At 50.7% G+C, this 26000-nt stretch overlaps 1 protein-coding gene across 1 annotated transcript in view; it reads left to right on the top strand.

Moving 5' to 3' along the window:
• The window catches only part of DSCAML1 (DS cell adhesion molecule like 1), a 168033-nt gene that overhangs the window by 129108 nt on the left and 12925 nt on the right, over window positions 1-26000 (top strand). The window contains exons 12-24 of the mRNA XM_033171598.1: window positions 6229-6428; window positions 6742-6838; window positions 7709-7837; window positions 9183-9350; window positions 10627-10697; window positions 12863-13103; window positions 14788-14934; window positions 15187-15342; window positions 22715-22854; window positions 24452-24605; window positions 24707-24824; window positions 24908-25071; window positions 25460-25558. Coding sequence (XP_033027489.1) covers window positions 6229-6428; window positions 6742-6838; window positions 7709-7837; window positions 9183-9350; window positions 10627-10697; window positions 12863-13103; window positions 14788-14934; window positions 15187-15342; window positions 22715-22854; window positions 24452-24605; window positions 24707-24824; window positions 24908-25071; window positions 25460-25558 — 1884 coding nt within the window. The remainder of the gene's footprint in view (window positions 1-6228; window positions 6429-6741; window positions 6839-7708; window positions 7838-9182; window positions 9351-10626; window positions 10698-12862; window positions 13104-14787; window positions 14935-15186; window positions 15343-22714; window positions 22855-24451; window positions 24606-24706; window positions 24825-24907; window positions 25072-25459; window positions 25559-26000) is intronic.

The following is a 26000-nucleotide window of genomic DNA, read 5'->3' as shown; positions in this document are numbered from 1 at the left end:
CCAAGGGAGGCTGCTGCTTCGGACCACTTGAAGTGTTTAACTGTTGTGAGGCCTAGCTCCAAGGGGGAGTGGCTGTGGCCCTCAGGCAGATCCAAGCAGGGAGAGAGACTTCTGCAAAAGGCTGGCCTGCCCCCTCCAGGTATGTCTGCCCACACAGGAGAGCAGCTGGCTGGCTGCTTGCCATGCTCCTCTCTTCTCCTCTGGCAGTGCTGAGGTGGCACTGTGGGCCTCAGAGCTTCTCAAGACCAGGAGGGATGAAGGGTGGCTTTGTCCTCTTCATGCCTCCATCCATCCAAATCAAGGTTGGGGGGGGGGGGAGTAGAATTGGCTTCCAGCCCCAGCTTCCTGGACCCTGCCCAATCCATGCCAGCTCTCGCCTGCTCCTTAAATCACATCTCATGCTTGTCAGTGGGCAGTGTCTCTCTTGCCATTACAAGCCTGGCGGGGGGCAGGAATGCCAGATCCGTTCATGCTCCTGGGTGGTTGCATGTGTTGTGGGTTAAGTTGCTTCTGTTGACCTTTTCCCTCTCTGCCTTTTTTCTTAACAAAATTTAGAATATTTACATCTTGCCATTTTCTAAAGCTCCACCTGGATGCTGCCCAGAGAAAGGGCAAGATGCAGACATTGTACAATGGGCAGCCAGCCTCTTTCAGGCTGAGGGCAACATTGATCCATGATCAACCTTCCTGGGGCCACTTGCCCAAAATGGCACGGCCAAAGTATAAAAGAGAGCGTGGATACTTATTTTTAAAAGGGGTAAAAACACATTTTGATATAACAGAATCAGAGCAGAGGGCCAGCAGGAGTGGCAACTTTAAAAAGGGAGAGGCAGGTTTGGGAGGGTTCTGGGGGACAAGAAAAAAAATAGTATTGCGGTATTGCAGTGAAAGTACCTCTTGCACCAGCGAGTAATCTATATTTAAATAAATACATAAAATGGACTGATTTGGAGGCCCTGGTGTAGGTGGGCACAAAATCCTGTTGGCATCACAATATTGCAGTGGAGACCTATGAGATCAGTCAGAGATAGATAGATAGATAGATATTTTTGATAAATAAAAAACCAAAATGGGAGACACAAAACTCGTTTTGTCTTCATGGCATCACTGCAGGTAACCCATAGAAGCAGTCAAGATTTAAAGAACCACAAAGAACCTGCTAGGGGACCACATGCACCCTGCAGTTAGCCACTCCAGCTGTGGAAGCCAGCTAACCAAAAATTGTTTGTTAACATTTTGATTTAAAACCCCCCAGCAAGCATCACCAAAGCAGGAGCAAAGGAGTAATTACTCATCAGTAAAAGAACAAGGAGGCAGAGTAAAAGTGAAATGAATCATCCCATTAAAAGTGTGGGAAAACTAAAACCATTTGGTGCCTCAAAGTCACCCAGGTCTGTGGTCCAGAGTGGGGTGGCCCCAAAGCAATAGCTGCCCACCGTCAAGAGGACATTCTCCAGGCACCTGTCAGGAGCATTCTCCTCTGCCCATCAGTCCCAAAGGGACTCCTCCCATTTCCCACCTTGATTCTGGTCCCTTGTGACTTTCACAGAGCCATTTTTATTTTCCCTTGTGTTCCTTGTGACACCCAGAGGCTGCTGCTTGTTTCTGTTCTCATAAACCAGCTGGTGGCTTTTTCCCATTGTGAGAGGCTTCCTCCCCAACCCACCCCTTCTGGCTCCTCTGCACAGTCTGCGGCTGCATGCAGCATCTCCCTCTGCAGGCCCAGTTTTGTGTGGGGAGTTTCTGAGGCTGGGAGTCCATACAGCTCCTCGATACGCCCTCCGCGGTGTCCACACGTCACAAATGGGAGTTGCCTGCAAGCCAAGCTTTCCCTGGCTGCTAATTGAATTCCATTGCTAGGGAAAGCAGAGGAGCCGTAGCTCATTAAACCCTCTTGTGCCCCATTAGAACAGTGTGTGTTGCCTTTGCGGATTGTCATTACCATATATTATGGCACTGTTTGTGTATGCTGTGCATTTTTAAATCTCTGCTCCCTGAGCCTGCTTGGCTGTGTGCTCAGCTCCCCACCCCAGTGCTCTTCAGCAAAACAAGAGCCAGGAGCAAAAGCCACAATGGGGGCATTCGTGCATGGCTGTGGTGCCTAGTGGGTAACTGCAAGTACATGGAGAAGCTTCAGGGCAGCTCCAGCTGTGATGCTCCAGGCACTGGAAGGGCTGAAGCGGCCTTGTGGGCAGAGGAAGCCCCCCTGATGCTGATGGTGCACGAGTCGAGGGGGGTGGGCAGCAGGGAGCCCATGGATGCAGCCCTCCCCAAAGCAGGCAGGAAAGAAGTGGGGCTGTGGGCCAGGAGGAGGAGGAGGAGGTGTTGCCTCACCCCCCCACACCCACCACAGCAGCAGACTTGGGCCTGGCTTTCCATTCTGCTTGGATCTCTACCTCTTTGCAGGTCAGGCAGGGGAAATCCACTGAGGAGGAGGGCAGGAGGCTAGCCTGGGACGTACCGTACTTGCCGCCTTTTTTGGGGGGGGTATAGGCCACCCAGTGCAGCTCACAACATTAGCTATACCCATAGAAATTAAATGTCAAGAGCAGCAATACTTGGTTCATTTGTCAGTTTATACCCCACCTTTCTTCAGAGCAGCTCAAGGCGGAGTACATGGTTCTCCATCTATCCATTTCACCATCACAATATCCCTTTGAGGAAGGATTGGCTTAGAGGACAAATTCGCTCCCAAATCCCAATCTAGCACTCTTAACTACTACACCGTGCTGTCTGTCTGACACCATGCCGTTATAGCAATCCATTGCAACCCTTTTAAAATGAAGCAAATGAAATGCTGCACTTGCCGAGGCTCTCCCTGCTCTTGGGCTGCAGCCACCTCTCTTTGAACTCTCCTTCCCTCTTGGGCAGAAAGTTTCTGTAGCTGGCAGGCAGCATCCAGGTGGGTGCGCCTGGGAACCCCGGCATCGATTGGGTTGCCCGCCAGTGTGTGGCGTCCAGCCGAGCTCCGTCTTGATTAACTGGAGCAGGAGGGTCATTAAAGGCTCGTTACTCCAGGAGGACTGCCAGGAACGCTGCTCCTCAGCAGAACCTTTCCAAGGGGGGGGGTGCTTGTTGATGTGCCGGCTCCAAGGAGCAGCTCCTTGGCAGCAGGGAAAGGATTCGGGAGGGAGGGAAGCTGGGCTAGAGAGGAGCACCTCTCCTATCTGCTCCTGCACAGGTGGTGGTGACCCATGTGGAAGAAGAAGAGCATAAGGTGCTTCCTTTTGCTGAGTCAGACCATAGTGCCACCTAGCTCAGAAATGTCTGCACCAGGGGTGGGGAGCCTCCCCCCCCCCCGCCCATGGACAGGGTGACGTCACCTGGTGGGCGAAAGGGGGGTGGGATTTGGTCCTGCTGGGTGCTTCTTCACCAGTGCATCTCCTACGGGGTGAAGCAGACACCCATGGGTCAGGTTTGACAGGTGGGGACCCCACAGGGTAGGAAGAACTGGCCCACTGGCCAAAAAGGTTTCCTATCTACAGTCTGCGCTGACAGAGTTTCAGCCAGGAGTCTGTCCCGGCCCTGCCAGGTGATGGAGCATGGGAACTTGATCCACCTGCTGTTTCATCCCAACTGGCATGCCCAGGCTGGCTATGTGCACTGTGGCTAGGGGGAGCTGCTGCAGAAAAAGCACCGGCAGCAAAGGTGGCTTCTCCTCTTGGCATGTGGTGGTGGTTAGAGAAGCTGCACCTACCAGGGTTCTCTGTCCTGGAGGCGGAGCATGGGGGGCCTTCCAGGGTGATTGCTCAGGGCGCATTTGAGCATAGGGGGTGCGCTGCTCACACTGCCTTCCCCGAGCCAGCCCTGCACTGCTTTGTGTGGTGTTGCTTCGGTGGGGAGGGCTGCCTCCGTTCACCCTCTGTGCCCTGCCTTGCGATGTTTCCATGGTGGGGCACGGGCAAGAGTGGAGCCTGCTGCCCCAGGCTAGTCCTCGCTACTGATGCAATATCAGTCCCGGGCAGTGTCATTCTGGTGGCTGGTAGCGCTTTGGTAGCCAGGGCTGGCCTGGTGTAGTGGGCTCTATTTGCCCTCTGCGCTCCACCCCCAGTGAGGATACGCGCCCCAGGGACCGGTGGGAGCATGCTCCACTGCTGCTCTGTCCTGTAGCCCTGCTTGATCAGAATGACAGAGGAGGGGGCCCAGCAGATGCCAGAGTTAGCATTGCCAAGGTTGCAGGTTCGACCCCTGTATGGGACAGCTGCCTATTCCTGCATTGGACTAGATGATCATCAGGGTCCCTTCCAACTCTTCAATTCTATGATGCTTTAGGGGCTGCTTGGTTCCTGCTCCTTTCCTCCCCTCACCAACACCCCAGCCTCTTCGTCATCCTCCTCCTTGCTTATCAGGTGTTGGAGGGGGTGGAACAGATTTGGAAGCGTCCCTCCTTTGGCTTTTATTTAAATCATGGCCCTGCACATTAAATCTCCAGCATCTGCAATGCAAAGTCAGGCTGGCTTGTTGCTGTGAAAATCTCCCTCTGTATTCTGGCCAGGTTCCTCTGAGTGAATTATGCAAATCTCTGATGGAAAAATATTCCAGGGCACATCCTTGAGAGTGTAAAACCTTAGTCAATAATTCATACTCGCCTGTCTCTGGCTGCGGCTTTTTCTTCATTATAACTTGCGCCTGGTTATTTGTCTTTCACATTTTATTGTATATCTGGGTGTAATACTATGCATTATAAAATTTATCTGCTTCATTATTTTATGATCCCTAGTTGTATAATGCCAGGCAACGTCTCCACTTCTGGCTGCAGTGTTCAGTACTGAAAGTCTCTGGTTGTTGGGGAGGCGCTTGGCCGCCTTGACAAAGCTGGTGATATTGTATCATGGAGACCAAGGAGCAGGAACCCCCCCTACATGTAATAACCCCCCCCCCGCCCAACTGGGAATTAGAATGAAGTCTTAGTTGTTTACTTGTGCATATCCAAAGGCAAATGCAGAGACTCCCAGGTCCCTGTGCTCAGCCAAATGGATGCAGTTAATGCTTGTGCCGGGAGTGGGAGTGGAGGGAGAGTCCACAGCTGGAATCCTGCCCCTCCCTATTTGTTTGCTGGGCTCTTGCCCCTGGACTCCATCCCCGCACACACACCTTGGGCCATGTTAGGGCCTGAGTGTCTCCCCAGTCTTGCCTTGGCTAGCCTGCGGAAGCAGAATGGTGACATAGCAGAGGGTAAAGCTTGGATGTGGGTGGCGCTGTGGTCTAAACCACTGAGCCTCTTGGGCAGGGGTCGGCAACCTAAGGCCCATGGGCTACAAGCGGCCCATGGGGGTCCTTTAACCGGCCCATGGACCCCCACCGCCTGCTCAGGGACCTCCGCCACCCGCTCTGTCGGCTCCTGTGTCCCACGCTAAACTGGCGTGGAGCAGAGCAGGGACCACCTTCCGCAATGCTGGCCGGCTTCCCATTGCTGCAGGAAATGGCATTTGCGCGTGCGTGCACACACACACACACACACACACACACACACACACACACACACTGGCCCACCGTGGCATCTGCAGGACCATGAACCGGCCCAAGCCACAAAAACTTTTGCCAATTCCTGCTCTTGGGCTTGCTGATCAGAAGGTTGGTGGTTCGAATCCCAGCGATGGGGTGAGCTCCCGTTGCTCTGTCCCAGCTCCTGCCAACCTAGCAGATCAAAAGCACTCCAGTGCAAGTAGATAAATAGGTCCCGCTGCAGTAGGAAGGTAAATGGCGTTTCTGTGTGCTCTGGTTTCCATCACGGTGTTCTGCTGTGCCAGAAGCGGTTTAGTCATGCTACCCACATAACCCGGGAAGCTGTCTGTGGATAAACACCGGCTCCCTCACCCTGAAATTGAGATGAGCGCCGCAACCCTATAGTCACCTTTCACTGGACTTAACCTTTTCTTTTTTTAAAAAAAGCTTGGAATATGCCAGGAGTGTGGTGGTGATGCTAGGGGTTGAGCCAGACTACAGGTTGTGAGTGTGGAGCAGCTGAGTATAGTCAATGGGTTTCTGGTCTGCCTAAAACGCTGGAGAGCAGCTCTGGACAAAGCTAGTCTTGCTGGTTAGCACAGGCCAATCCGGGATCAATCCTTCTTTCCTGGTTTGTTGGAACTGGGTTTTGCCTTTCTCCCCTGGCTCCCTGCCCCCCCCCACCTTGACAGAGCACCCCTTTGCTCCACCGTCCTCAAGCCCCTCTCTAGTTGTACAACTCACACCAGTGCCCTGGTCTTCTGTTTCTTCCTCTTCCCACAGTCCCTGCTATGATCACCTCTCACCCCAACACCACCATCGCCATCAAGGGGCAGGCCAAAGAGCTGAACTGCACGGCCCGCGGAGAGCGGCCCATCATCATCCGCTGGGAGAAAGGGGACACCGTCATCGACCCAGATCGCAACGTCCGATATGCCATCGCCACCAAGGACAATGGCGACGAGGTCATCTCCACACTTAAAGTGAGCAATGGGTTGTGGGGTGGGTCGTGTTGGGTATCTTGTCATTGTGTGTAGGGCCTGATGATCCTGGCTGATTCCCATGGCAAACTGGGAGTGGCTGCTGAGAGCGTCCCACCACCCCAGTCCTCTGCAAGGTGCTGCCATTCCCTGGACAATGTGGAAGAGTTCCTTTCTGGTCCAGTCGGAAGGAAAAGGGCTTTGCTGGGAGGACGAGTGTACCTATGAGTTGGGGCATGGGAAGGAGAGTGCAGCCTTTTCAGGCCTGCCCTGCACAGACTGGGGCTCATTCTGAGAGAGGGTGTCTTGTCCACAGCTCAAACCAGCAGACCGTGGGGACTCCGTTTTCTTCTCCTGCCATGCAATCAACTCGTATGGTGAAGACAGAGGTCTCATTCAGCTCACTGTCCAAGGTATTGTGTTTCCAGTAGAGCTGCTCTAGTGGGTATTTGTGTGAGAGGGAGGGGGAGGAGGGAGGGATGAATCTGTCATCTTCATTTTTGCATGTTTCCAGTCCTGACTTGACTTTCTGCATCTCTTTATGGTTCATTTTTTAATGTCCTCATGAAAATTCATCAGCATTTTGATGCAAGTCATTTCCCCTAATACACGGCATTTTTGTACATTATTTTCACTAATTATGCATGTTTATGCATGCTGTCCATTAATATACTTGTTTTTGGTTTGAAAACTGTTGTGCAAAACATATATTGTTTTGGGAAGTGTGAATTTATTCTATATATGTCTGCATTCACATGAGAGGGAGAGAGAGAATACTTAAAAAAAAAAGACTTTCAGAAGAGCACCAGTAAGAAAATAGCACGTTCTTCTTGCGCAGGCCATCAAGATTGCAACCACCCATTGCAGTCCTTTACTGATAGTAGTTTTGTAGTGCTACTGTTGGCTATTCAACAGAATGAGAAACATCAAGGAATACCAATTTCTAATTTCCTGCTCACATTCTTTTTCCTCTGTGACCTGTGGAAAGAAGAACTTGAGCACAGCTTGTGTGTGTGTATTTGTCCCCAGCCTTTTACGTAGACCCAGAGCCATACCAAAGCAAGATGTGAATGAGTAGTCTACAAGTCAAGGGGCGGAGAGAACCTCTTAATTAATGTGGTGGAAGTGGTGCTATTCTATGGAGGCTAATATTGCTTGATCCACCCCCTTCTTTTTCAGGAGGCGGATGGGCAGGCAAGCCTAGCAAGCAGGCAGAGCTGTTCTGGGATTGGGGGACTGAATGGGTTGTATTTCTCTTTCTGACCCCATGTTCCCCCTCACAGAGCCACCAGACCCTCCTGAGTTGGAGATCCGGGAGGTGAAGGCCCGGAGCATGAATTTGCGCTGGACACAGAGGTTCGACGGCAACAGTATAATCACCGGCTTTGATATTGAGTACAAGAACAAGTCTGGTAAGCTGCTCTGCTTCTTGCAGAGCCATGAGTGTGCTTGGGTGCAAAGGGAGGCAGCACTGAATGAGCAGCTTCGTTTCTGCTTTGGAGAAGGAGCCAAGCACACGACTCGTGTGCACTTCAGGATGCTTCGCGAACCTCATCTCAGTAATATTTGGAAGAAATGCTGTTGTTACATTTATTAGCAGCAGCGGCTTGGTAATGTGCTGCGGAGGGAGGGGTGAAGTTCAGAGAGAGAGAGGCTTGTCTTGAGACCAAAGTGCAATTTGAACTGGGGGCTTCTTGCCTTGCATTGGTGTTGTAGGATGCTGAGTAAGATGAGGACAACTAAATAACGTTGGCAATAAAAAAAGTGTTGTTGGAAAACTGCATAGCGAAAGCCCCCTTCCACCCCCCTCATCCCATAGGACATAAACTGGATCAAACAAATGGTGCCATTTGGTCCAACATCCTGTTCTCACAGTGGCCAACCAGATACCTCTTCTGGGAAGCCGCCAAGCAGGACCTGAACGCAACAACAGCGCTCTCCTCACTTGCGACCCCCAGCAAAGTGTACTGTCTCTGACAAAACTGTTGTGACATGTCAGGAAAAGGCGCTTCTATTTTCCAAAGAATACCTCCAGCTGAACAGGCACTTGGCCTTGCAACCCAAGCCCTTGCTGCCCAGGAACCATCAGAAACAGGCTCCTGTGTCTTAAAAGCAGCACCTCTGTTTTACCAAAGCTGCTGGTTCCTATTAATCTGCTCTGGCACCACACCCTCCTTCACAACAATAGCCAGTGTCTACCTCCCCCACTCCCCAATGCCATTGCCAACCCAAGGGGAGGTAGCTGGGGCCATGGGGGGGGGGGAAGCAAAGAGTGCATTGGGGCAGCTGGAGAAGTCGAGGGCGAAGAATGAGTGGGTGGCAAGGCCACGGAGGGTGTTGAAAGTAAGGATGAGTAGCTGTGTTGGATCTAGGACAATCAGGGCTGTGAGTGGATCAGACACCCCACTTCACACCTTCGCCCTCAAATAAGCAGAATTAATAACATCAGCAACAAAAAGAATGTGTATGGTACTTTCAAATGTTCAAGAAACCCCCACAACATCCTTGTTCTAATCCTTGCAACAAATCTGAAAGGCATTTGACCATTACCATATCACAGTTTTGGATCTCCTTGTATGCAAACACAAGGAGAAGCAGGGGCCACTGCCAAGTCTCACCCCCCCCCCCAGTGCATCACCTCAAACCGCGAGTTCTGGTCATAGGGGAAGGCAAGGAGCTCAGCACATACAATTCTGCTATACATCTGGGTGTGAATGGTGGGCTGCACGTCCCTCACTAGCTCCCTCTTCCTTCCAGATTCTTGGGATTTTAAGCAATCGACTCGCAACATTTCCCCAACTATTAACCAAGCCAACATTGTGGACCTCCACCCGGCTTCCGTTTACAGCATCCGCATGTACTCCTTCAACAAGATTGGCCGCAGCGAACCCAGCAAGGAGCTGACCATTAGCACTGAGGAAGCAGGTACTTTTCCTCATGCCTCCTTGGCAGGCCTCAACCTGCCTGACTTCAGCTTGCAGCTCACTCTCTAACCCCCACCCACCCATCCTGCACAGCTTGCTGTAAACTCAAACAGGTAATTAATACGGTGACCCTGGTGATGGGGAAAAGGTGGGAAAGAGGGAAGATGAACCCAAAATTAACAACAACAACAACAACAACAACAACAATTTATTATTTATACCCCACCCATCTGGCTGGGTTTCCCCAGCCACGCTGGGCGGCTCCCAACAGAACATTAAAAACACAATAAAACATCAAACGTTAAAAACTTCCCTAAACAGGGCTGACTTCCAATGTCTTCTAAAAGTCAGATAGTTGTTTATTTGCTTGACATCTGTTGGGAGGGTGTTCCACAGGGTGGGTGCCACTACCGAGAAGGCCCTCTGCCTGGTTCCCTGTAACCTCACTTATCACAGGTATCTGAAGAAGTGTGCATGCACACGAAAGCTCATACCAAGAACAAACACAGTTGGTCTCTAAGGTGCTACTGAAAGGAATTTTCTATTTTGTTCTCACAGTGAGGGAGCCGCCAGAAGAACCTCAGAGCTGGACCTCAGCAGGATTCCTGCTTTAGCCTGAGAACTCTTCTTCCTGCTCTGTAGAAGGATCAGCATTTGGAGAGCACATTTCCTGGCCCTGTGGGATGCTGGCCATGGTCCTGGCTATGCTGAAAGGAGGCACTCTCCTTTTGAACAGAGCTATCACCATTGCTTTTCTGATTAAGAATCCTGGGACACGATGTCACCCTGAGAAGTCTTAGCTCCATCACAAGACTACAGCAGTAGCGTTCTATGTAGGAATGTTCAATCTACTTTTTAGGTTTTTGTGTGTGTGTACACACCACCTGCCACTTTCTGGCACGCATTGGTCATGCTTGCAAATTATGTGACATGAGGCAAACACATCAGTGCCTAAACGTCCAGTGGCAGTTGTTGCCTGTGCAAATAATATTTAGTAGGGCATTCTGCTTCTCAGCCATACAGAGTAAAGCCTGCAGAAAAACAGTAACAGAGACTCTTGTGGCGCCTTGTTATGGCAGAGCCTTTTGTGGACAAAGCAGATTCTAGTTCACCGAAGTTCATTGTGCCTTAATAAAAGTACTTCTCAGCTGCTTAATGTTTTTTTCTTCTTTCAAATTTCTAAGCGGTGTACCAACAATACAAAGCACCATAAAAAAGTAAAACCATGCTGATGTAAAAAACAAGGCATCTTTGTGACGCCACCTCTACTTTCACAGCTCCAGATGGTCCCCCCATGGATGTCACCTTGCAGCCAATGACATCCCAGAGCATCCAGGTCACTTGGAAGGTATGTGCATGTTCAGATGCTAGTTACTTATTTGAATCGTTTACTATGTGGATGTCAGGGCTGGTTCAGCTGCATGTCAGCACGGAAACTCAGAGACGAGCAGTAAAGTTGTCTCTTTATTCAAGGAAACGGAGAAACCTAAAGTGAGACTGCCCTGGTAAAGAAGTTGCCAGAGCTGGGGATCTGGGCCTCCCACTTTGCCCTAAGTCTCCTCTCCATCCAGCTGTTTCCCCTGCAGTCTTAAACTCCTTCGGGGAGGGCTCCCCTGTGCCCTCTGTGTTCATTCTTCTGCTACATGCAAAAGTCTCTGAGACCTTGGAGTCAAGGGGAGAGGCGAGCTGAATACAGTAGGACTGGCAGGCTCCTGTCAATCTGTTGCAGCCTCAGCCCCCACCTCCTCCTCAGCTGTCTGTCCTGTACCTGCCGTGCTTTCTGCCTCTTCTTCCTCTCTCTCACTCAAGCCTGTTGCTTGTTCAGTATCCAACCATTCTGCCCCTCCCCCATCCTCTGATCTGTCTTCCGTATCCCACCACCACTCTCCTGGCTCAGAGCCTTCCTCTTCTGAGGCTTCCCAAGAGGGTTCTCTGGATGGAGCCTCCCACTATTCCTCATTGTCTAGCCACTCCCTGACAAAGTCTGGCTGCTATAGTGATGGTGTTGGGGTTGTTCTTGTGTGTGTGAATTGTATGTGCTCATATGAGAATGTTCATGATTTATATGAAATGTTAATGATATAATGCATTTATGTTTTTGTTTTTAAGTGTAAAGGAGACCTTGGTAACAAAGCAACTAGTAAATCTGCAGGATGCTTCCTTTATTTGAACTCCCATTGTCTGTTGCAAAGCAGAAAGGGAGGCACTTTGCTGTGCCATCTTCCTATGCTGGCTAGGCTTATTCTGACAAGAAGAAAGCCAGGCTAGAGGTGTGTGTGAAGGTTCCAGTGCCATTTCTGTCTGCATTGAGGCCAGGACTGGGGCAAAAGTCCCCCCAAGCACTAAGGCTTATGCGGGGGTGACCCGCTGAGCTCATGGCTAAGTGGAGATTTGGACTCAGGGCCTCTTTGGACCATAGCCCTGCACTCTGCCTTCATGGCAGGCTTGGCCTGGGTAACCTCACTGTGGAGGTAAGCCACCATGCAGGTATCTCACCTTTGCCAGATTCTCATTCTTCCACAGATTTATTTATTTTTATTTTTATTTTTATTTTTATTTTGCATGTGAAATCAGGGCAAGGATGGAGCAGGAGGCGAGGACAGAAATGTTAAGCTTCGAGTTGCCTGCCTACAACATGCTCAGGCAAAGGTCGATAAAATTTAGGCTCTGATTTATTTTCCAGAAGCTGTATAATGAAAAATAAAATTGATTAGCGAGTTAGGAATCAAAATGAAGCAGCCAGTCGGTAAATTTAGGGTCCCAGCATCTCTTGCTTGCTTCCGCCTCTCCAGTGATGAAAAACAGATTAATGAAAAATAAGATTCACTTGAAGCATAAGTCACTCTGCTTTAAGGTTGTTTCAACAAGATGGATCACTCCAGCTTTGTAACATAAATTTGCAATCAGCCCTATTGATTTGTTAATGCTTCAAAGAAATATTGTTAAGATCGATTTAGACCTGGTCTTCTGCATTTTTAAGGCCGGCAGACCTGGTTGTGTTTGGGATTTTGTGTGGGGTTTTTCCACCTCCAATCCAAATCATCTAGTTTTGGAACAACTTCTGACGAAATGGAGCCTTATCTTCATCAGCCCAGTCTTATGAAATATTCTGCCAACAGGGATTCTGTTTCAGTTTTTAAACACCTTCTGAAAACTCATCTATTCCTTCAACTTTCTGTCTAGAGCTACAAATATAGGCTACAACACAAGAGCAATAAGTGTGTCCCCTCCACTCTGAACACACATGCAGGCATACAGTCCACAAAGCAATTGTGTCAGGTTAAGGAAACTGGAATGGGGGGGGAAACAATTCTAAATTTGTAGAATGCATTTATTATGGGTGCTTCATAGCAGAGGCTGGGTTATTTTCCAACTTTTTAAGTCAAGACTGGGTTCTGGAAAGAGAAGCTCCTACCCACCCAAAACCTGCAGGCTTGCAGGTTGTCCTGGGACACTCTTCCGCCCTCTGTCCCCCCATCCCACAGTATTTCTATGCACTCTCTACCTCTGCAGGCCCCTAAGAAGGAACTCCAGAACGGGGTGATCCGCGGCTACCAAATTGGCTACCGGGAGAACAGCCCTGGAAGCAACGGGCAGTACAGCATTGTTGAGATGAAGGCCACAGGGGACAGCGAGGTCTACACCCTTGACAACCTGAAGAAATTTGCCCAGTATGGTGTTGTGGTGCAGGCCTTCAACCGTGCAGGCACTGGCCCCTCGTCCAGTGAGATCAACGCCACAACGCTGGAGGATGGTGAGTGCCCATAAGTCCCCAGGCTGCTCTGAGGATCTTTTTCTCCTTGTCTTGGGAAAGGCCAGGGTTTGTATGAGGTGTCACAGCACTTTCCCACTTGCACCAGATGTTGCAGTACCGCCGAAGGTTTCCGTAGTCGGTCGCACACCTTCATCCAAGCCGAGTGACACATCAAAGCGCCGACTCTCAGATTTCAGCTAAACTCCAATCTCCCAGCTCCAGCATGTGCAAGCCTCCTCTTTGTTCCATTGTTTGAAGAAGGTGGGGCTTGGGGGAGCACTGCACTTGGACTTCTCAACCCACTCTTGATTGGCAGGGGGCTTCCAGATTCTTGCAAATGTATGGCACCCCTCCCTGCTACCTTGTGTGTGGGGTGGGGGGTGTGTGTGAAAAATGAACCAGGAGGGCAAGCCAAGCCACACGGTTGGTCTCACTAGCTGCAATAGCCATCTGGTCAGGCGGCTCTTTGCCCTGCCAATGCTGCTCTAAATCCAGGGGCAGTGAGGTTGCTGGGATGGCTGAGTGTGGGGGGGGGCACTTAATAGCAAGTGGTAGCTCTCCTGCCTGTTTCCAAGCTTGATCACGTTATAAACTATCCTGTGTCTTCACTGTGGTCAGATAACTCCTTTCTCATATGGTTGTCAGTTCTCTGAGCATAGAAGGGATGGTGCTCAGAGGCAGATGTGTTTCCAGTACTGTGGCTAGTTTTCTGTGGCCCCTGGACCCCAGAAGGCATCTCTGACTGTCGCGTGTGTACTTCTTTCTGACTGGCTGGTGGCTGGGCTTCCTGAGCTGAATGGCTCCTCCTTTCTCTTGGGCATGCTGATCAGTGGCGCAGCCTTTGGGAAAGGCGGCTCTTGCAGCTGGGCGAGTCATGGCAGCTGCTGCCTCTGCTACTCCTCCTCCTCCTCCTCTTCTTCTTCCCAGGATTCTTCCATGAAGCACCTCCTCCGGGGTTTCGCCAGGGAGAGATCAGCACTGGCCTTGGAGTCATTTTAAAAGCAACATAAAAGTTTCTTCCTCCATTTGCTCAGCAGTTTTTCATACTTAATTAAGGCCCTCATTAGCCTGTCAGAGCACGATCATTTCCTGGCTAGATTAGCACTCCTCCTGGGGTATTCAAGGGTCCCTGTTTTAGCAATAGTGTCTTTCCATAATTATATTACCTTCATTTTGTTCAAACGGACTCTCTATTAGTTTATAGCACCCGGCCCCTAATTACACGGTGCTTACAGTTTTACACCTAAGTAATATGAAACAATAATCATTTTCAAAGCAGATCATTAGGATGATGTATCATCATTTAAATGCTCGTAAAAATTAGAGTTCTGTCTTTGGGGGCAGTGGGATCTCATTACCTTTATCCCGCTTGCTTGCCTTCCTCGTTCCGTCTTTCGTTCTTTTCTTCCTTCTCGAGGTTTCTCTCTCTCAAAAAAATTGGTTTTTTTTTTTTTGTAAAAATATATACGCCAGCGGATGAGCTGTGACATTGGCACAGGGGACTTCTGGAACTTTTGGGGGGCTGTTGTTGCAAATGAATGAGTGAGCAGGAGGAGCCCGGCAGGCGCAACCCTCTCCTCTATATGACGGGCGCCAAGGAGGAGGAGCTGCCTGTGCAGCGTTTGCAGCAGCAATGGTGACTTAGGGTTGCGCTCCCTTCCCTGACCCGCCTTTCTCTTCTCAGTGCCCAGCCAACCGCCTGAAAATGTGAGGGCCTTGTCCATCACCTCTGATGTGGCTGTGATCTCCTGGTCGGAGCCTCCAAGGAGCACCCTCAACGGTGTCCTAAAGGGATACCGTGTCATCTTCTGGTCTCTCTACATGGATGGAGGTAAGTTGGCAATGCCACGCTCTCAGAGCCTTTCAGAGGTTCTGCAGAACAATAGTGATGGCGCATGACTATCATCCCTAGTATGATTCTTATACACAAAGGCCCTCATTCCTTCTAGGCTCTGCAGTCTTTGTGCCAGTAGAACTGGCTACAAGGGGAGGCGGGGAGGGAATAGGGGACCTACCTGCCTTTTCGTGTGTTCCCAGCCCCTGAAACGTCTGCCGGCCTGACTTTCTTCTACTTTCCATACAGAGTGGGGAGAGATGCAGAATATCACCACCGTCCGGGAGCGAGCAGAGCTGCGTGGCATGGAGAAGTTCACCAACTACAGCGTGCAGGTCCTGGCTTACACCCAGGCTGGTGACGGTGTCCGCAGCAACGTGCTCCACATCCAGACCAAGGAAGACAGTAAGCGTTGGACTCTGAGCGTGTGTGTGTGTGTGTGTGTGTGGGAGAGAGAGAGAGAGAGAGATTGGAGAGGTTCCTGGATGTGGCCATAGCTTCTCTTCATTGGCCTTCATACAAAAGTCGTGGCAGCCTGCTGCCCTCTGCTGGCTGCTGCCTGTCCATGCAGCTTCTTGTTTATTAGAAGTGGACAATGGTTCCTTGCTCTGTATGTGTCTTGTGTCATACCCTCCAACATTTCTCCGATGAAAATAGGGATGTCCCATTCCATAATGATAATTTCACTATTTATACCCCACACATCTTACTGAGTTGCCCCAGCCACTCTGTGCAGCTTCCAACATATATAAAAACAATGTCCCAATGAAAATAGGGACGTTCTATTCAATACCCGCCAACATTTCTCTGATTAAAATAAGGAAAAGTGGGGCATTTTGGGATCAAATCAGAAACTGGGATGGCTTCTCTAAATCAGGGACGTCCCTAGAAAACAGGGACACTTAGAGGGTATGGTGTGTGTGACTTGTTGCCCAGTTCTGTCTCCCTCTTGCCCCAACCTGTCCCCTGCTGAAGAGATGCTGCTTCTTATTACTGCTACTACTATGATTATTACTAATTTTCTGCAGGCCAGGAAAGAATGGGAAATTTCAGGTAGCTTTCAGTGTCCACTTCTTTCAGAAAACCTCAAAGCAGGTTGTAAGTTTCTTGGTTAGTTGCTCATGAGTAAGCAGCCAGGACTCCACTTTTTCCTTTAAAGATTTTCTTGTGCAAACTATGTACAGTGCAGAGCTTAAAAGTTCATGTCTGTATCAAGCGGGTGTCAGAATCCGGGAATGGCCCCTTCCGGTTCTGACCCCAACAAAAGAGTTTGGGTATACGAAAACCCCACCTTCCATCCTTTCTTTTCACCCCACGAAGTCTTTGGGGCGACAGAAATTGCGTTTCCCCTGTATCCCCCTCGGAACTGGGGGAGTGCTGGGTCTCTGTTGCATCCCCAGAGCCTCTATTCCCTTTCCCCTGTGAACTCTGCCCCTCCTTGCTGGACGTCTCACTGCTTCTTTCGCTACCAGAGGAGGTGCTGCTGGCAAGGTGGGACTGGGGCTCTCTGTAGCATCCGGAGAGCCCTTCCACCACCTTGCGCTGCATCGGGGACAGTTCCCTGACATAGGTGGACAAAGCTTTTTGCCATCCTTGGCTAGTATGTGCTCTCCACCCCAGCAACTTTATGCTAATAGTGTGTGTTAATTAGAAGTAAGAGGGTTGAGCTTGGACTGTGAATGGAAGTACCAGAAGCCTGGTGCAGGTTGAATCCAGGAAAGGGGAAAAGTTTGATTGCCATTTCACTCACCTTTGCTGCCAGGCATGGAGGATGGATCTCCTTCTGGCAAAGGGCCTCACTGGGGCTCTCCTAGTACTGCCAGGTCAGTTGCCTCTGCTGGCTGCAGGTGACACCCTGCGGGGAAGCAGAGGGCACATGCCTTTGCTTTCTTCAGGACAGCTGAGACTCTGGCCTGCAGGGCAGAATGAAGAAGGCCTTGAGGGAAGGGTGGGATAGTGAAGGGAAATAAGTGGTTAGAATTCATCGTTGGCAGGAGGATGGGGATGGGGTGGGGCACCATGGTTTTCATGATTTTGAATTTTGCAAGATCAACCCATTGTGTGTCGCAGAGGGGTTGGCTGTATCTGAGAAGGGCTAAGCAGAGTTTTTCCTCACCCAGACATGGCTCTGGTTTTTTGCTCTTTTCCTGTTCAAGTGGGGATGATCCACCTTGTGGACAAGTCACAGGGACCTTCCTTGGGGCTTCAGCCAAAGGGAGGAGCCTGGGAGCCCTTGCTTGGGAGCCCTGGGAGCAGCAGTCTGAAATGAGCCTGGTTCCTGGTCTGAGCCACTATAGTGGGGAAGATGCCAAATGGAGGAGGGCTCCCCCCCCCCGCTTCTGCAGGATGAGAGGCTCTGCCAGGTGCTTCCTTTTGTCCTGCTTGGAGTCTCTTGTCAAGTGGGCTGCAACGAGTGCTCAGCCCTGAAGTCTTGGCTTCCTTCTGCTGCTCTCTGGCCCCTTTCTCCGCCCAAATGGCAGGCAAGACTGGAGTTGTAGGTTTTGTCTTGGGTCTGCGCCAGACTCACTCCCTTCCACTGCCACCCCCTCCCCGCCGCCCACATCTCCATATCATGGAGTGGTTGAGTGGCTTAAGTACCACCCCTTCCTCCCCAGCTGGATCATCCCAGTCAGCTCAGGTCTCAGTGCCCTCATTTAAAATTAAAATCTGTCTCATTCAGCCTCAGCCATGAGACTGAAGCGCCTGCTTCTGCCAGAACAAATTGTGTCACTGTTTTCTCTCTGCACCCCCTCTTCTGCCCTTGGTCCTCCTGGGCTTCTGCTTTGTCAAGCCTGAGCTTAGGTGCGTGAGCTGAGCTGGAAGTCGGACTTGGTGGCGGGGCTACATGAACCAGATGCTTTGCATCTTCAGAGTCTCTTCCCCCATCCAAAGAGGGACCATGGGGCAGCAATGGGGAGAGAGCAGCAGCAGAGGAGGGCAGGGGATGCTCCACTGAGAGCAACTCCTAGTCCGACAACTAGGGATGCGAGGACTGTCTGGGTTCACAGGAACACATTGCCCACAGTAGACAATACAGGCATCTCTGCCATGTGTACCTCTGGGGTTCCCTGCAATGTCTTTTTTTAAAAAAGAAAAGAAAACAAAGTAGATGGGTAGTGGTGCTTTTGCATATTGCAGGGATGATTGCAGGTACCGTATATCTGCAGGAGTAACCGGGTGTGGCCCTCCCTTACCTGCCAAGCATCCCTTTGTAGGCCTCCTGCTGGAGCTCAGAGGGTTTTGTCCTTGCTGTACTCTTCTCTTGGTCCTCTCTTTAGTGGAGCTGCTGGGGAGTCAAAGCAGACCCTGTCCCTGGCATGTGGTGCTTCCCAGCCCCCCCCCCCCCGGCTGGCTGCTTTAAACACCTAGCATCCTCCTTAACAACCAAGAAGCTCAGCAGGAAAAACTAGCAGGATCCACCATTTGAGGTCCAAGCAGATGGTCAGGGGTATGTTGTAGACCAAAGTAGATGACCACCAACTTCAGCTGAGGACATCTCTGCAGAGGGGCGCTCTGCTGCCTCCCCCTGCTTTTCCTGGGTTTTGCAGGAAGGAAAGGTCAGGGTGTGCTTGATGTTGGCACCAGGGCCAAATTCCTGGAACACATGGGTGTTAAGGGTGTGCCTTGCAAGAAGCCAGGGCATGTGGCATGGGGTGGGAGCCAGGAATAAAATCTTTGGGGAAGGGCCTGGGAAATGAGTCCTGCAGCTCCTGTGGATGACTCTGGGGGTGCAGCCGCTGTTGTCTCGTGCCCTTGAGGTGAGGATGATTTCCTGTCCTGTCATTTGTTTCTGCTGGATGCTGCCAAGGGTCCTTCTGCTAGAGAAGCAGCTAGGAAGGGCATTTTTTGATCATTCTGTCATCCCACTTGGAAAGGCACTGATGTTTTCCCATTCCCAGTCCCCTGTTTCCTTAGCCAGTCCCAACAGAGACTCAGGAATGTCCCGCCAGAGTTCCAGCCTCCCTGTATCCTTTGCCAGAGCAACTACATCTGTACTGTTTTCCCACAAATGGGTCTCTGCTGGGGCAAAGGCTGCTTGGACAAGCAGATGGTCTGTGGCTGATTGGCACGAAGAGATCCAAGAGTGCAGCTGTTCACTCACTTGGCCATTCCCTGCCTCCTTTCCTTGCCCAGGTCAGCTGGTGCACAGATGCATTTTTTGAAGTGGGGAGCTCTGGTGTGCTTGTACTCTGCACATCCGCGACGCATCATGTGGGAGCGGATTGTGCAGTCAGAATTCAGCATCCTGAGCATCTTGTGACACTGCTTATGCATGCAGTGCCCTGCTGAAAACAGGCATCTTCTTGGTGGAGCTCCACATTCTGGCACTTGAATCTGACTCTTCACACAGTTGAGGCTGTCCAGTTGCTGACATGGTGGCCTTGTGTGAGGTACTGGTTTTTACGTAATTTGTTTTAAGCCAGCATTTGAAACCTTCTTCTGACCTGGGCTGCTGCATGCAGAGTTTCTCTGCCTTCTGGAGTAGACACATCCAGGCTGCTGGGCTCCCCCTTCTTACAGCCTTGGCCAGTGCCGTCTTTTGGGGAAGGGCTGTGGCTCAGCGGCATTGCAGACACTTTGCATGCAAAAGGCTCCAGTTCCAACCCTGGCAGCCTCTGCCAGTCCGAGTAGACAGCAGTGAGGCTAGACAGACCAGTGTTCCGACTCTGTGTAAGGCAGCTCCCTGTGTTTCTCTCGTTTGCCAGGCTTCGTGAAGTTGCCTTTCTGTGCTACCAGCAGTATCATTTCAGCTTCCTCCTCCAGCAGCACAAAGCAGGCAGTGTGCAGGGCAAGTTGGGACACGGTCAGAGGCCGCCTGCCTCTGAATATCAGTTGTTGGGAATCATATGTGGAAAGAGTAACGCTGTGGCACCCAGGCCCTGCTTGGGGGCTTCTTGGAAGAGGCACCTGTTTGGCCACTGTGAGAACAGGATACTGGACTATTAGAATCATGGAACTGTAGAGTTGGACAGGACCACGAGGGTCATCGAGTCCAACCCTATGCAATGCAGGAAACTTTTGCCCAATGTGGGGCTTGAACCCACAACCTTGAGATTCTCTACCGACTGAGCTATCCCAGTTTATTATTATTATTATTATTGTTGTTGTTGTTGTTGTTGTTGTTGTTGTTGTTGTTGTTGTTGTTGTTATTATTATTATTATTATTATTATTATTATTTATTAAATGCCCCTGTCGGTCTGATCCAGCTTCAGGCCTTTTCTGGCATTCTTTTGTGGAGAGGTTTGACATCCGACCTCTGAATTCCCAGTTAGGACATGTTAGCAATGTTTGTTTCATCTCTAAAAATAGTTCTCAGGTTTGGGAGGCTGGGGAGAGGTCTGCAGCAACCAGTGAAGCACTGGTAAGAAGCCCATGGCCCTCAGGCCCTTTATCACAGTTAGATCAGGGTCCCTCTCGTCCTGCTCTGGGTTTGGGAGGGGGAAGAGGTGGGTGGAGTGGAGTGCAGGGTGGGGTGGGGATGGGGAGGGGGAAGAGGAAATGAAAGAGAAAGGTGGCCCCTTCCACTTTAGGCTTTGGTTCTGCCCATATCCAGGCATGGTCCCAGTTGACATTTGCCATGGTTCCACAGTCCTTCCTAGGGGGGAAAGGGTTCCCTGCCTCTGCAGTGGCCTTGGGTGGGTGTGGGGCAGGTGGCCTAACCATTTTACTTCAGGCGCCAGGCGAAAACATTTTCTTCAACCAGGCCTTCGACTGATTAACATTCTATGTCCTTTTAAATGTGTTTATAGGAGCGGGTGGTGGTTTTGAGTTGGTTTTGCTTTTGTTCTTGCTTTTATTATGCATTTTTTGTGTTTTTGTGCTGAGATCCACCCTGAGATCTTTGGATGAAGGGTGGTATAAAAATTAAATACCGTATTTGTCACTCCATAGGACGCACCGGACCATAGGGCGCACCTCAGTTTTAGAGGAGGAAACAAGAAAAAAAAAAAATCATTTTTCTGGTTTTCTTCCTCTAAAAGCCCTGGTTTTGTTGTTGTTGTTTTTTTGAGGATCAGCTAAAAGTTTTGCAGCTGTTTTTGCAAAGGCAAAGGGCCTTTTTTTTAAAGGATCAGCTAAAGGTTTTGCAGCTTTTTTGCCAAGGGGAAAGCCCTGGGGTTTTTTTTTTAGGACCAGCTAAAGGTTTTGCAGCTGTTTTTGCAAAGGCAAAAGGCCTTTTTAAAGGATCAGATAAAGGTTTTGCAGCTTTTTTGCAAAAGGGAAAGCCCTGTTTTGTTTTGTTTTTGGGTTTTTTTTTGAGGATCAGCTAAAGGTTTTGCAGCTTTTTTTGCAAAGGGAAAAGCCCTGGGTGTTTTTTTTTAGGATCAGCTAAAGGTTTTGCAGCTTTTTTTGCAAAGGGGGGAAAGCAAAAGCCCCATTTTTATGGGGTTTAACTCACATTTCTGAAAAAATCTTAAGGAAAGGGAGCCATTTCTACTGTTTGTAGACAGATAATCTAATCAGCCAGTCACATGTCCTGGGGAAACAAACAACCTCCCTCTGCAGCACATTCAACAAAGGAGGGCGGGGCTGAAAGGGAGCCGGGACTCTTATCTCTCTCCCGATCTCTTGCTGATCAGCTGCTGAGCGGGGTCCTTTCAACACTCCCTTTTCTCTTTCTAAAATAAAAAGCACAATCTGCTTTTGGCCCCCGGGCAATTCAGCTCCAGGGACCACCATTTGCTCCATAAGATGCACAGGTATTTCCCCTTACTTTTTAGGAGGAAAAAAGTGTGTCTTATGGAGAGAAAAATACGGTAATATAAATACTTCCCCTCCATGCCTCCCCATTTTTTAAATTATACAATATAAAATTGGTACACAAAACTTAAACATAAAATAGTTAGATACAAGCTGAAAATTCTGAATATCCAGTACATAAATCACTTTCCCAACCTGCTTATTGACGTATTGTTCATTTATTACGTCTTTAAAGCTGCACCATTTCCCCCATCTGCCCTGCTCCATGCATTTCCCCCAGGTCTGTGGGCTTAGGAGCCCTTCCTTCACCCTGACTGGCCAGGTCAGCCTTCCTCAGCTGCCTCTGGCACCATCAGCGAGGAGCAGCACAAGAAGCCCTTGTTGGAGCCCCTCGTTGCTTAAATATTTACACCGCTTGCCTGGCCTACTTTGGAGTCCATTAAGCTGCTCCCAGGTGCCCCTCAGCCTGCCTAGTCCTGTGGCAGGGAACAGCCTAGTGGCTTTGAAATCTCAGACCTGCCATCCTCATGGAGGCATCAGATGCAAGGAAGATCCTTCTGGCTGCCTGCAAGGATGGTGTGGGGGGTGTGGGGGAACAAGGATCCAAGGCACGGGGATTAAAAGTCAATGCAAAGGGTGTGTGCCTCTGTGTGTTATTCCTTGGCCTCCAATGCAGAACTACCTGTGGAGTGTGAAAATCCAAACAGGCGCACCTCCTAGAGCAGCCTTGGTCAATGGGGTGCCCCCTAGATGTTACAGCTCTGATCAGCTTCAGCCATCAAGGCTGCACGATGATGGGAGTTGTAGCGCCAGGTTGGCAATGGCTGTCCTAGAGGAACCGATAAGCTCTCCTGCCCTCTAGCTGCCCAGGTACTGCAGGTGTGCTACCCCCACAGGGCCACCTTTGTAGGAATTTTCAGAAGATGCAGACTTCTCTGGGAGCGACCTGTTCAGCCTGCAGAACCTCCCTTTTCCACCTGTAGGCTGTTGCACTGCTTGGTTGGGAAGGAAGGACCTGCTGTGATCCAAACTGCTCCTCAAGAGTCACTCTCCCCTCTCTCATTCTTTCTCACCCAGTTCCTGGTCCTCCTGCTGGGATCAAAGCGGTCCCTTCTTCCTCCAGCAGCGTGGTGGTCTCTTGGCTTCCCCCCACCAAACCCAACGGAATCATCCGGAAGTACACCATCTTCTGCTCTAGCCCAGGCTCTGGGCAGCCGGTGAGTTAAGCACAATGAGCTTTTGGGAGGGAGGGAGGGAGGGAGGGAGGTGTGACTAGGACCATGCAATGCCATGTTCCTCTGAGTGAGAGATGCATGAGTGATGGAAAGATAGCACACCTACTCAAGAAGATATTCTCAGTCAGTCCTGGGATGAGGAAGAGGCACAATGTTGTGATGGGCTTGCAGGGGGGAGGGAACGACAACGACCACTGCTGACCCTTGCAGGTTGCTCCCTCCCCAGCTCTGACAAACAGTGGCAGCATCCTCAGGGCCACCTCCCATCAGGCCGAGGGATGTAAAGGGCTGGGGCTGCCTTGGGTAACCAGTTAGGTGGTGGTGCAATCCTGGCAGCGAGCAAAGCCGTGGGCTCCTTTGCTAGAACCTTGCAGAGATTTAGAGTCAGCAGCTGCAACAGGAACTGCTTGGGTGGCATGAGGGCACCGGCAAACCTGTTTTGGATGGGAATGAGAGGGAGAGGCCAGTTACCAGTCCTGGCCTCCGACCTGGCACCATTTCTGCCTTGTGGGTGTCACTGCGCTGCCGCCCCCCCCCATGCAGTGGGGGAGTATGGCGGGGGCAGCAAGGAGAAATGCTGCACCCACCCACCATGGGGTAAATCTTAATTCCTCCCCAGGCTTGCAGGGGGCAGGGGCATCCATGTGTGGTGCTTGCAGTCTCCTTTGCTGTCCCCAACCATTGTGCTCAGGAGTCCCCCAAGGAAAGTCCTGCAAGGGAGGCAGCCTGGGCAGGAGGGTCTGCTTATCAAAACCTCCTACTCAGGTTCATTTCAATATCTGAACTGCTGGTTTCCAGGGCAACATAATCTTTTCATCAAAGCAACTGGTAAAACCGCTGGGACCCAATATTGTTTCCTTGGCATCTTGTCAAGACTGTCATTTGGCTTAAAAATTATGTATGCAATGTAATATTTATGTTTGCATATTTAAATATTGGTTAGGTTTTAAATATACTCACAATGTGTGTGTGTGTGTGTGTGTGAAGTGCAAGTCTCCTGATGAGTGCATGAATAAAATGCATGCATGCCAGTCAGGGATGATGTCTGGAGTAACTGCAGAGAGTCATCTCTGTGTTCTGAAGCCCAGAAAACAAGCTGCTCCTCACAGCCTTTCAGTGTCTTGTTGGAAGCCAGCAGCAGCCTTAGACTAAGCCCACCTGACTGGCCTCTCCCAGATTGCTTTGCTGAAGGTGCTGGCATTGAACCTGGGGCTGTCTTCTTCTTGCCTGCGGTGGGCTTCATAAAGCAGGGTGGGGTTTTTGTTCCTAATCTCCCTTCTTGCTGATGCACGGCCTGGCTGCAGATAAAGCACACAAACACGCATACGTCACACCTTTCTCCAAAATACTGAGTAGGGCAGTTTAAATATGAACCGAGTTGCAGTAATTGATGTGCACTTGGGCTCGAAATGCCACATGTAAAAGCTCAGAAGAGCGTTTTCCAAATTATATCCACCTGCGATTCCTCACGCATGTGTGCGCGCACACGAAAAGCCAGTTCCCTTAAAATGCAATGCAAGGTTGCTGGCTGGCTGAGCAGGACCCCAATGAGAGGTTGCTCTTTGGTCTTCTTTCCCAGGCTCCCAGCGAGTACGAAACCAGCCCCGAGCAGTTGTTCTATCGCATTGCGCACCTGAACCGTGGGCAGCAGTACATGCTTTGGGTTGCAGCCGTCACCTCGGCGGGACGTGGCAACATGAGCGAAAAGGTCACCATTGAGCCTGCTGGAAAAGGTTTGGCCCAGGAGGTGGGGGACACCCCAGGGGTGGGGCTGGGGAACGTCCGTTTCGAGGGTGGAAGCACCTAACCTCACCTCCCGCTCCTCCTGTTGCAGCCCCAGCCAAGATAATTTCGTTTGGTGGCACTGTCACCACGCCGTGGATGAAGGATGTGCGCCTGCCCTGCCATTCAGTCGGGGAGCCTGTCCCAGCAGTGAAATGGACCAAGGACAGGTAAGGGGAGGAGGGAGTCCCTGGCCCGGCTGCTGATCCCTCTCTGTGCTAGAGCTGCTTTACACACGACTCTTCCTTTGCAGTGACGACTCTGCTATTCCAGTGGCCGTGGATGGGCACCGCCAGATCCAGGCCAACGGCACGCTGATTCTGCGCTCTGTGAAAGCAGAGGACTCTGGATACTACACCTGCACTGCTACCAACACATGGGGGTTTGACACCATCATTGTCAACTTGCTGGTGCAAGGTGAGCCAGAGGGAGGAAGGGTGATGTCGCTAGATCAGCAAGGGTCTACTGGCCCATCCAGCAGAGATCGTGCAAAGAATGGGCCCTCCTCCTTCTCATAAGCTCTGGGCTGCCTCTACACATGTGTGTGCATGTGTTTGGGCCAGAGGCAGAGTGGCAAGCCTGTTTTCGGCCCTGTCACCATCCTGCAGGGGAATTCTCTCCTTGAAACAATCCTCTTTAGGCCTTTCCATAGAGGTGCCATCAGCCCACACCACCATTTCCCACGCTGTCCTGCCAGTTTTTTGTGGGTCCACCTTCACAGGCCTCCTCACAAGCTCCACAGAGCACATGCTGAACAGAGTACTAGAATTGGATTTGGCCAACAGGCTGCTTGTCTTTTTTCCAGTCCCTCCTGACCAGCCCCGGCTGACTGTATCAAAGACCTCGGCCTCCTCCATCACCTTGGCCTGGATCCCTGGTGATAATGGTGGCAGCTCCATCCGAGGTAAGCACAGGGGGGAGGCAGGGGCTGTGTAGGGTGCCTCTGTCGGTCTGTGAGGTGGTTCTTTTCCCCAAGCATCAGGAAGGCTTGGGTGGTGAAGGAAATAACTTGGGCACCTCAGCTGTTCTGTCAGGCTTGCCAGACCCTCTCAAAAAGTTTTTTTGCGGTGTGGGAGAGAATATTTTTATTCCTAAACTCCCAACTGAGAGCCCCATAGAGCATTCATTTGGAGGACAGTTGTGTATGTGAGCGGGAGACAGATGGGTAAATAGAAGTTTTGAATTATATTTGGTTTTTGGAGGGCAAGAGGGGCTTAGCAAGGGGCCCAGGGACCTCAGAAGAGCTCCGGTCCCGCCACTGTCCTTGTTTGTGCGGAAGTGCTGAAGCAGAAGGGCTCCCGTGTTGAGTCTGGTTTGTTTTATTTTATTGATACAAGTATTTATAT

The sequence above is a fragment of the Lacerta agilis genome, chromosome 15, assembly GCF_009819535.1.
Source record: "Lacerta agilis isolate rLacAgi1 chromosome 15, rLacAgi1.pri, whole genome shotgun sequence".
Lineage (NCBI taxonomy): Eukaryota > Metazoa > Chordata > Lepidosauria > Squamata > Lacertidae > Lacerta > Lacerta agilis.
Note: the sequence above shows the minus strand (reverse complement) of the source record. Positions and strands in the feature narration are given on the sequence as shown.